The sequence below is a fragment of the Patagioenas fasciata genome, chromosome 6, assembly GCF_037038585.1.
Source record: "Patagioenas fasciata isolate bPatFas1 chromosome 6, bPatFas1.hap1, whole genome shotgun sequence".
Classification (NCBI taxonomy): Eukaryota; Metazoa; Chordata; class Aves; order Columbiformes; family Columbidae; genus Patagioenas; species Patagioenas fasciata.
The window spans coordinates 25,812,284-25,824,383 of NC_092525.1; the positions used below are offsets into that span (position 1 = coordinate 25,812,284).

Sequence of the window (12,100 nt, forward strand, 5' to 3'; positions counted from 1 at the left end):
TGTGGACATCAGAAATGTAATAACTACACCATTTTCCCTCAGTCTCACTGTGACCTCCTTAACTGTTTGTTTTGTTCTTGTATATCTCTATCTTGCTATTATATAGAGAAATAAAAAAATATTTATTTTTAAGGCCTATAGAGCAATATAATTGCAAATACAGCCATACAGGTTAGTTTTCACATTGCATCGATTCTGAACCCAGTATTCTTACCAGTTGATGTCTTGAGGCTGCAAACAATTTAGAATAATTTTAGGATATTATTTGAAAAGAAACAAACAACATTTCACCTTCTCTTTTCAGCAGACAACTTCTCAATATTAGGAGACTGAGTGCAAGAGCAGTGTTAGTGTTCTGCTTCTTTAAATACAAAAAAGCCAAACCAACCAAACAAACAAAAGAAAACCACAAAAAAAAAAAAAAATCCCAAAGAAGAAATTTACACACTTGTTAGGGAAATTATTTGGTGAAAGAACTTTGCTTTGTGATTGGTATAGATTTGTTCTCCTCATAAATTTACACCCTTTGCTATTGCAGAAGGTTAGGACATTTCCATACTTCAGAGTTTGTTCATTTGTGAAACTAGACAAATAATATTAATCCTCAGGAGTGTGGTAAAATGAATAAGTAAAGCTGGGTAGGTGACCTGAAACTGAGAAGTGCTACCATCCTGATTTTCAGACAAGCCACTCACCTACTGCTACTCCGCAGCACCCGCTGAGCTGTGAGTGCCCCAGGTCACCAAAAAGCTTGTCCCAGCTGTCATAACCTGCAGAGACTGAACAGAGGGTCTCACCATACACGGGGGTCAGCATCAGTTTCCCCTTGTCTGGTGTGACTGCATAACATGTAACTCCAGGCAGCAAGATCAGATCAAACCATTGGGGAGCATCAGAATGATGTCTCTAGTAAATGAGCGCATTTGTATCTACTGACTTTTGACTTCTCCAGTGCTCCTGAGGCCTGTTGAGAAAGACCAATATGTACAGTAAAATATCTTCAAAATTAAACCATTTTTTCTGAAATTCCCTGTCCTGTGTAGCTAACTCCACTGTGTTTGAGGTCCTTGCCTTGCAGCAATATAACCTCATAAAATTGGAGGTGCTTAAAACCACTCCTTTAAATGCTCCAAAGTCATACTGACGCCAGTGATACTTGAGGACCAAATGACAGGACTGAACCTCAGTTCACAACTGATGCCCTCAGTCTCCAGCAACCATGGCAATCTGGCCAACCCACGACACGTTCCTGCTGGCTTTCTTTTCAAGTGGGAAGCAAGCTGTGAGGTGGGAGAACTATCAATAAGCAGGAACCCGCCCTCACCTGCCAGTTTTCCTGATGCTCCTATGGTCCAGACAGGGAGCAGACTGTGGGAAGGAAAGTAGTCTGGTCTGTATAACCCCTGCTCTGTAAGGCTGCTGCTGTAAGCATAAAGGGTATTTATTCCCTGGTACTTCTGATTTATTCTCTGTAGTACCTGACCCTGAGAAAAACCTCATAATGTCAACTATTTGTAGAAATGCACTGTACAGCACAGGTAAACTTATTATGGTCTGATGATAGGTTACTGAAATAATATTATTTCATTGACTGAAGTAAGTTTTTACTATTTTTATTAGCCTAGCAGAGTCAGTGTAACTGAGTGGGGGGAAAGCTGGAATTTATTTGTTTTCCTGTCATTTACATGGTTGTAGATCACCCATCATGGCAGGATTGTTACCATTGATGGTACGAGCCAGAGAGAACCCTGCTTTATTCCTGTGCCAGGTCAAACGTGGGGTAAGAAAAAACATTTTTAGATTTGTAAAATGAGCAGCTCTGCTCTGGAAGTCATTGGAAATGTCACAATGCCATTTTTACAGCTGTTTTTCAGAGCAGAACAGTCCCTTAATACCCTTTGCTATTTTCTGTTAGTCTGTGTTCAAAACACGGGATTTAACTAAAACTTATAAAAGGATATTGCAAGAAACACTTTTAATATGTGTCATAACATAAGGTAGAAAAACATTAGAATGCAAAGACAATAAGGTTATCTGATGTGTCTTAGCTGGGAAAGACAAGAAAGCTCCTCATAAGGCCAGCATTACTGCATGCATCACTGAAAAAGAGTTGCATATTTAATGTACATGGTAAATATAAGCAGAAAAGGGAGCCCAGATGACACATGACAGCATAACACTCTGCAGTATAGGAATCGGCTCAAGTACAGTATTCACATAACACATTCGGTATTCAGACTAACACATTTTGTCTATACACCATCCTTTATGTTACAATGGCGTTGTTTTCCTTTTTCTCACCTTCCGATGTTTTCCCTGTAGACTCACTTTCACATCACATGGGCATTTACTTCAGTCATTGCTCACTTCGTAACACGTTCATCCATTCCATGCCTGCATTGTTCAGATACTAAATTTTACATCTTTTCTCTCACATGGTTCATGAGACTTAATGTTCTTTTCTCTTTTATCTGTTTTTTCTATCTTTCAATAATGTAGCAAGCTTAGTACTGAGGGAAGGTATTCTGAACATTGCCTTAGAACAATTAACTGATAAATTTTAAAATAATACTCTACTTTTACTTCTACTTTTTTTTTTTTTTTTCAGTAAGGGCAGGAACGAATACTTCTGTCTTCCAGTTATTGCTGGAGATACAAAAGCCATACTTCTGATCTCATTCTAAGGACTATCCAAACTCAAATGAACATTCCAGTAATTCTGGTATTTCTAGCCATTGCTATGATCTAATACCAAAACTCTGCATGTTTCCATTTACTTTGCTTTCTAAAATACAATTGATGAGAAAATTATTTTGCTGCAAGTATTGAAAAGTTTTTGTTTGTATTTTGTTGACTGTTTTCCACTGAAAACAGAAATGAAGCAGTGTTCAGTGGCAAATTTTTTAAACTTTGTTTCTAGCAAAAGGCATGGATATTTATCTAGAGAACAACAAAACTGCAGTGATATCCCAACAGCAGCATTAGTTACCTATGGGCTTCCAGTTTTGCATAGTAAGATGCTTTTTATTTGCTAGGCAACTTGACCGGATACTGCCTGAAACTAGACCCTAAATCTGTTTTAAATGCATAAATTTCAAATAAATTAATTGATCAAAATTTTCTAAACAAAAGAAATCTCCAGCCTCACTTTCAAGCTGAAAAATATAATTTGGGCTTCCACTTGAGTGCTTATGAAAAGAAAAAGAAACTGGACAGAAGTTAGGGGGTTTATGATGGAAAAAGTAACATACTGAGTGTGTAGTGCTAGCAGTCTCTTGGGATTCAGTGTTTGTTGTCTTCACTAAAATTAAGAGAACTGAAATGCGGGTATGAGGATTTAAATGGAATTTATTGACAGACCAGGACCAACATGGCTTCACAGGAAACTCATTCACCACCATTACAATTAGAAAGATCAAGAGTTACCTGCACCTTAGATATGTTTTATAGAAAAATATATATATATATATATATATATACATATAGGATTCCAGATAGAAGGTAAATATGGAAATTTCCCAGGTGCTACCAATTAAGCACTTCAACAAATCTACGCACATTTATTCAGGTGCCTGAATTGGAACCATGGCCCTTGATTCCAACCACCACTTTATTTAGACAGTGATAGTGCTATAATTCCTGAACACTATGGACATATTAGCTTAGCATAACAAATGCATCTCGTAGGCTAGCATTAATGTCTCAGAAACTAATCATATGCTTAAGATTACTATCAGAGGTCCATGAAATCATGTTGTTTCCAGATAAAACAAAGCTGCCTTCACATCTCTTTATGAACTCCACCTATAGAGTACATTCTTGTGCAGAGTATTTTTCAGTTCTTGTTACAAAGTTCCATTCCTAATAACATCTGAAATTTTTTGTGCACTTTGCTAGGTCTACAGAATATTTTTCCACTAAAAGGCAATAAAAAGAATTCCTGTTCTTGAGGATATAAAAATTATTTTTCAAATGATCAGAAACAGTTATCTGTTTTGATACACAGAGCCACTTAAATGAGAGGCAGAGCTTGTTACACAAATATCTGAGCTTTGTACCAAAATAACTGTGCAGCAAATATGACAGTCCTCAAGTTTATTCAAACAATATTTGGAAGAAAAGATTATTCATTTTTCAAGAAGAAAAAGAGCAGCGAAATATACAAAAAGTAAGAGTGATACTGCTGTAATTCAGTGGAAAGGACAGGAGAATCAGCAGCTTTACAAACCTTTGTAATTATTTAACAGGAGCAGATTTTGCACCATCGCAGACAACTTTGTTTGTTGGTGGACCCTATGAAATGCTAGGGTAGGGATTTTGGAGATTCTCAAGCACATAAATACTTGGTGGTGTAATTTATACATTACTGAAATAAAAACAAATATTTCTTTTTATGCCAGTGGGTAGTGGATTGGGACCTTGGCTACTGGAATTAACCTTGCTAAGCCAGCAGCTCTTCAGGGCATAGCTCACAGAAGCCAGGTCAGAGCCCGGGAGCAGATGGTGCTGTCTGGTGCAGCACAGTTAATGCTTCGGCTGCGCTCTTCATATCCCCCAAGGGACAAGACTCTTCCCCCTCTTGCCCAGGAAATTGTTTGGTCCTCTTATTGGGGCTGATGCAAATCCCTCCGTGAAATGGCAGTGTAGGTATAACATCTCCCCCACAAAATTTATATAGTGGTGTAACCGTTATTTCTTTTATTCCAAAGTCTACCGTTTTGTGAACTGAGGCAGCATATTGCACATGAGGTTCACATGGGACCCTGTGCTGTGTCTCATGGAAGACTTTTTTGGTCCTTTATTTCATTGTTTACTTTAATCAAACACAAAACTCATTCAGGCCAAAAGAAAACACTTGGTTTCTATTCATATGAAAGTGTAATATGTCCTTCATGGTAGATGTAAGCCCACTAGTAAAAACTGATATCTTCTGTCACTTTCTGCAGATCGGGAAGTTGTTAACCCCATACAAACTTTTCTGCATCTTTTCAGTATGTGATATTGTCTGGGAACCTCAGAGGTTGCTGAGAATCTCTTTGGAGAAGCCAGTGCAGAGATGAATTCCAAAGAAAACCTCAGTGCTGTCAGTATTGCCTAACATTCCTTGAAGCCTCCAAAAAGGTGCGTTTGGAGGAGACCCTGGAGGCACAAAGTGATGCTGAGGAAAATGAAATTACTACACAAATAGGAAAATTCTAAGCAAAGTGGATTTGTAAAAATCATACAGATGGAGATAGTACAGAACAATAAACTCTATCTTAGTTAAGAGTGACTTGATTATTTTAAGTGAATGCTTGGGGCACATCTGTAAGGTACAGAAGTGTTTTTATCTTGTCCTTTACTAGGAACTGAACAGAGAGACCAGAGACCAAAAATCTACCCCGGGATATTTTAACCAGGACACTTCAAAAAATAAATAAAACATTGTATAAATCTATAAAACATAAATAAACCTGCTGCTGCTTTTGAAACAGTGAAGTTCTCTAGATGGAGTTCACATGAAAGTAATATTTCCCTTCAGTGCTCAGCTGCCCCCCTCCCCTGAAGAACACTCAGGCCTGATGCACAGGCTGGTGGGAGGGTAACTGGCCTGGACCCAGAGCCCCAAAACAAAATCCTTCTCCACTCAAAACTTTCTTGAGGTGAATTCCTGGCTTGTGATCACTTTTTTTAATCCTTTCCCAAAAACACCGATGAAAGAAGAAGCCAAATATCTTCCCAGAAGAAAATGCTAATGTATGACACTTCAGTAAAAATCATATATAACTTGCCTGATTACAGATCTTGAAGTAAGTATGAAACTGGGAATATTTTAAGGAAACATGCATGTATCAGTCAGAACAGTTACTCAGAGCCATAAAGAAACATTTTGGAAATCATTGATTAAGTTATTAATTGAATTCAATAGCTTATTTGTGGTATGAAAAGTAAAGATAGCGAATAAGCAAAGCTTCAGGTCCGTGGGACTTCAGAGTGGGATTATGGCAGGGGATGAACGATCTCCCAGACCTGGCTGGTTCGCAGTCTCGATGGAAGTGCTAGAGCCTGGACAGGGCTGCCCTGGTGTGGCTGTTGGTACTGGGACTGACTGCAGGCATTTGTGCAGGCAGTGTTTAGGCAGCACAAAGAGATTAAATTTGATTACAATTTTCACCTTAGGTTGCCTAACTGATCATAAGCTAATCATGTCCCTGTTTTATGCTTCAGTTTCCCTCTCTGACAAAAGGATATTGGCCTGTTTTAAAGAGGATCTCCAAACTGAAAGCTACTGTATAAGAAATAAGGATGGATCTGAGAAGGAAGAGCCACTTAGGCTGCCTGTCAGCAGAGAACAGTTCTGTGATCTGAGAAAGCTGGAATCAAAAGGGGGCTTCTGTCAGGAATAGTTTACACCTGCAGATAAAGGTGGATTTTAACCTCATTCCACATACCGTAGAAAATACTACTTCCAGCCTGTACTGAGGAGGCCCCAGATCTAAATTACTCACCTGGCTAGGACCAGCATTGAGTTGCAGTCATAGTCAATGTGCCTTGCCTTGGAGCACCAGAGATAAATTCAGTAAGCTTAGCCAGCAAGTTATTTTCCTATCGATAAGAAATATGATCTTCAAGAAAATCTTCTGGAAGTGTAGGAAATCTTAACAGAAAGACAGGGACAAGGCTGCCATTACTTCCTAACATCTCTAATCTGAAGTACAATGTATTTTCTGTTAGTTATCTTTAGGTGGCAGTAAGGTAAAAGCATGGAGTAGAAAGTTAAGAGAAATCTCTAATATATTTTGAGAGACCTTTTCCTCAAGTATTGTGCTGGCTATAAAATAGAAAGATACTACATAAACCACTTGCATCTTCAGTAGATACCCAAAAAGCAGTTATTAGAGTTGGCTTCATCCAGATCACATTCAGATGCAAACCTGTTGAATGCCAGCAGTATTAATAAAATTACTATATATGAGGTATGCAGTACTTGATCCAAGAATTCCTGAGGACAGAGGTAAACGTCACAGTTAGAGACAGATTCATATGTTCCTATCAACAAACACACTAAAAAGAAAAAAGCTACAAGAAACAATACACTCACTGACAAAATCAAACATCTGAATCAAGTTTAAAATGGTTTCAAGGAGTAATTATTGACTTAGATGTTTATGTTTTTTTCATTTACACTTTTGACATATGCACCTCTTCCAAAGTCTTTCCTGAAGCTAAAACGTAACTATGTCTCTAACCAACTTTCTACCAGAAAAAAAGCCAGTAGGATAAAAACATACTCAAAATTATTATCAAGGAATATAATTAGCTAAGTAACGCGACAGTGTTATGTAGTGTGCTAAGGCAGTATTATGTAGCCAATAAAGATCTATCTTATACCATTAATATTTACAGTTGGAAGCACGAGATGGCTGCAATCGAAGTGCTGCACCCAACAAAGGCTAGCTGTTGACTTGATACCTTGTTGTCTGACAGTGTGAAACAGTCAAACAGCTACTTACTTCATCACTACTTGACAGCATAACATTAATGCTAGGTAGCAACACATGGCTGTTTTGCAGGAGCTTAGCACCAAACAGGGAGAAGAATTTCATGGAACAGTTTTGATACTGTAGGCTTAGCTTATTAGCAGAGAAGTGGGAAGGGAGAGTATCTGGCAATTAGGAAATAAAACAGGAACCATAACTCTGTCTTTGCTGTACCGTGCACCACTGACCCACCTATTATGCACCATTGGACAGAACAGTTTCTTATTTCCTCAGGAAGTGGGAAGAGGCTAGACAGACAGTCTCAGCCCAGGTTGCACTAATTCGTACAGAGAAGTAGGGTCTGGGGGAGACAGATGACCCTGCTTCACATCATCACAGTCAGGGACCAGAGCCCACAGAGGGTGTCTGTCTGTGGTGTGAGTCTTTGATGGGTACTTAGTGCTGTTCTGAAAGGTCTGGTTACAGAAATAAAAGAACATCTACCACTAGCATCACTAATTAAACAAGAGATTTCTAACCTCAACTGTTGTGTGCTAGAAAGTGGAGTTTTGAGCAACCAGATCTATGCACACAGTTCAGATTGCGCAGCTTCATTAAACTGAAATTGATAATGCACAAAGAAATCATGCCTGGTGAAAACAAAGCCCATGGAAACAAATTAGTGAGGAGAAACAACATCCAAAAGGGCTTTGTTCTTCCAGATTTTGAATACCTCAGCAAAATTCCTCATATTTTCCCTAATACAGAAAAGATTGGAATCTAGATTCAGAGAGGAATATGTGCAAAAGTCAAAAAATCAGAAGTTTGCATTAGAAATGGGCTAGTTTCACCCTTATCATAGCTGTTGATAGCCTGTTATTGTCTCTTGCCCTGTTCTCTTATCCAAACGCTGTCATTCCCATCAGCCCCATCTTGAATGTTACAACCTCATCCTTCGTGTTTTGACATTCATTCTTCCTTCTCATCATTTTAATTATTTCACTCTGTCTACTGAAGTTCTCTTCGCCTCTTTTCCTCAGGAACTAACTGTCCTGCCCTCATCATCAGCACTGTAGCATCTTTTCCTGTTCTTCTCCTGCTTTTGGGTTTAACCTGCTGAGCCCCTCCCACCCACTTCACTCTCACAGGCAACAGGAGCAGAGTTCCTCAAAAGTCCACTACTGTGTGTTCTTCAAAATCCCTCTTCAGGAGTCATTTCTACTGTGGTGACTATGGGGATGCAATAAACTCAACAAAGCTAAATATGGGGCAATGACAGAAAGTTATTGTTTTCAGTGATAGTATTTTGATTTTTAATATCATCCATTCCTTCCTGCAAGATGCTTGCCTGATAAGGCTTTTATACACCACAAAGATTTATTCGTATAGAGTCTGCTGTCTTGAGGCTGTAATGCAGTTATACCCTATGGAGAAACACCACCTGAAACATCACACTGTTATCTATGTACAAAACCTACCCCAAAGCATTTCCCAAACTGGAAAGGGGTGTTACACCCCAGAGACAGACACCTTTACTACAACATTTGTCTAGCCTGCAATTTAACAGCTATGGGACAAACTCCTCCTCAACATGGTTTGGCTGGATTTGCACCAGCTATAGATTTTCCTTCTTATGCTTTCAGATTGCAGCAGATGGTTGAGTTCCTACACCAGAGGCTGTTGATAGAATTTTAAAAGGCATCTCATAATAACACATGGGAGCTGCACATTTAATCTGTGCTGCATCACCAAGATGATCTTAAAAAGAGCTGGAGCACACTTACAAAATTAGCACTGGCAGTTACTGCAGGAATGCTATCAAGGAGTCTTCTCAGAGCCCACAGCTTAATGAGAGCTTTCCTCCAAACTGCCAGCCAAATCACTTCTCTGTGTATAACCAACACTGCCGAGTGAAAAGGCGTTTAATACTCTGTCCTGTGAGACTCTCATCCAGAAAAATACCTGATGGAGACTCTAAGGATCTACTTATGTACTTATGGCTTTGTTGGGTCCGTGGCTGAGCTCACATAAAGTACTGTGGCCAAAACCAGAAATAGTATTTCTTCTGCCTAAGACAAACCATCCCAGACTTACTAAACACCACTATTTTAATGGCTGGGCCTCTTCCATTAAACAGTTAATATGTCAGACATCAATATTACAAGTAGTTAAATAAATAATTACTGTATGTAGCCTGTTCTTTAGAGATGAATTCCTAAAAGTGAGCTTCGGAGCCTGAAAAGCTACATCCAAAAGACTAATTTTGTAAATAAGAGGCTACCTGAGCCAGACATTACTGCAGGTGCTAGCATTGAGGAGGGGGTAAATTATTTTCATTTAAACACAGCACAGTTTCCAAGTGTTCCAGGAATGGTCCTACAGGCTGGTCTGGGGAGGAGGAGGAGGAGGAGAAGGTCTGTCTATGCTGATCTGACTGGAAGATCAAGACTAATGTGAATAACACCCTTGCTTAACTGAAATCTGCTTTACAATTCCAGTCGCAACACTTCAGAGAGCTCCACCTCTAATTTCTTGCTCCACTATAATTAGAACAAACTTCCTTGTTAACTTCTGTAGATTCACAACAGTGTGACTTCACGTGTCAGGAGGGAGGCTGTCAGCATTTCTTCATGAGGCACTTTCTTTGCAAGCCCAGCTAAATCCTAGATTAAATCATTTCAAACTTCCTCATTTTCTCACAGGACACCAGAGATGTAATTCTTCTCTAATAAAAAATATTGCATTTTTCTGATCTATAACTGGTCAGTCCGGTGATCAGTTTATCATTATAGCTGCTAACACTAATTCTGTCTACATTTGCACTTTTCAAGAAGAATTTTCAGACTAGCAAAAGTTTGCATTTTCCAGGAAGGAATTCATTCGAGCTATCACATTTCAACTGACACGAATTATTTAAACTATATTTCATAGACAAGCATAGTAGACAGAGGTGGTAGAGAATATAATATCTTCAGAGGCATTTTAAGAAAATATTTAGACAATAATACCCACCAGAAAATAGAGAAATAATAAAAATAAATAGTTACAAACATTATTCTTCAGGGTGAGCTGCCTATATATATATATATTGTACTGTGGATCTTCTGCACACATCAGAAGTCATCACCTAAGTTTTGTCTTCAGCAATGTCCATAGAGGTGCATAGAGGACTTGGGATTTCATTCAGGCCCTCCTGCAACAGGATTGTCTTTTCCTGCAGATATCAGGAAAACACCTCAGAGGCTGATGGCAGAAACAGCAATGGCAATGACGAAAATTCAAGACTGTGTGTATGTATTACATATAGATTTTCAGAGGACTAGAGAGACAGATGAGAGATGACAGAATAGCCTCCTCCCAGTGGACATGGTGTCAGAGGGAGAAGTACCTAAGATGTGGAGAGAAAAGCAGTCACGCTTACCTTGGGGTGTTACCTGGCACATAGAAGGCAAAGCTACCTGTGACCAGCATCACAGCCAACATGTAGCAACTGCAGGCCAGCCTGAACTGCAGCAACAGGCTGGCTGATTGCAAGTAGTTGCATCCTTAGGTGACAGAGATCAGGTATTCAAGGCTCCAGGTCTGAATCAGGTTCTTCTACAAATCAACCCTGTTCTTATTCATTAAGGAAGCAAAACTAGAAGGAAACCCTGCAGCAGCCTGTTTAGGTCCATTTTTTTCTCTCGCTTTCTGCTTCTGAGTTTCAGAGAATTCAAATAGTTTTCTTACCAGATATTCCTGAAGCTTGTTAGACACCAGGTTTAAAGTACAGCAAATATCACACCATTCCAGAACAACTTCCTTAACACACAGAGGCAAGAAAAAGGGCTGTTCATTGTGACTGCCACAGAAAAGGCTCTTTTGAAGCCCACAAGATAAACTGAAGACTTGTAAGATGTGCAGAAGAAAATGGCATTGGTGGCCTCACTAGTGATAAACAGTGGAAAATCAGCTAAGACGCACCACAGACATGGAGTGTTGCTTCCTTTGTTGCCACAGGTATCAAAGTAGAAAGGATTAATTATTAAAGTACCTGAATAATAACTGTGTATAGGCACACCTAACACAGAAAAGTGACCACGTGGGCAACAGCATGAAGAAGGAAACCAGGATAAAAGATTAAGCAGATAAAGCAGTTAAAGGAAATAGATCATGTGTATGGAATTTCAAAAAAGTTTGCCATTTCCAGTGGCCTGTGCAGTGTTCAGCTCAGCTGGACATGAATCTGCTCTGTTTAATGAGTCCAAACTGGATTATTGGTTCAGCTCAGCAGCCCAAAAACTAGGTCAACATGCCTCTTGGGACCCACTGGCTGGTGTTTAGCTCCAGCAGAGCAGCTACTTTTACAGATAATGCGAGGGAGAGCAATAAGTATTTGCTTGTGAAGGCGAAAAAAAAGAAACATGGAAAAGGAACTTCATGTGCCACTCATTTAAGGTATTTATATTAGAACAAAGTCAATCTATAGATTTATGGCCACTTCACTGCTGTTGAAAACAAAGTAGTCCCACAGTCTGGGGTTATCAGTGCATCTCATTATATAATAACAGATTTGTATATGACTGACTGGATTTCTTCTAGAACTACTGGGATTCTTATTTGTAAGATGGTTATAAATCCTCAATGAAATAAACTCATTG

The 12,100-nt window shown here is 39.1% G+C and overlaps 1 protein-coding gene across 5 annotated transcripts in view; it reads left to right on the forward strand.

Annotated features, from left to right (window-relative positions):
- Positions 1-12,100, forward strand: part of CRB1 (crumbs cell polarity complex component 1) — a 105,728-nt gene that overhangs the window by 85,332 nt on the left and 8,296 nt on the right. The window contains exon 12 of one of the 5 annotated variants that reach the window (XM_071810292.1): positions 4,993-6,678. The exons of the other annotated variants lie outside the window; for them this stretch is intronic. Within the exon in view, the coding sequence (XP_071666393.1) occupies positions 4,993-5,028 (36 nt within the window). The 3' untranslated portion in view covers positions 5,029-6,678. Of the gene's footprint in view, positions 1-4,992; positions 6,679-12,100 lie in introns of those variants that run through there. 5 annotated transcript variants of the gene reach the window in all.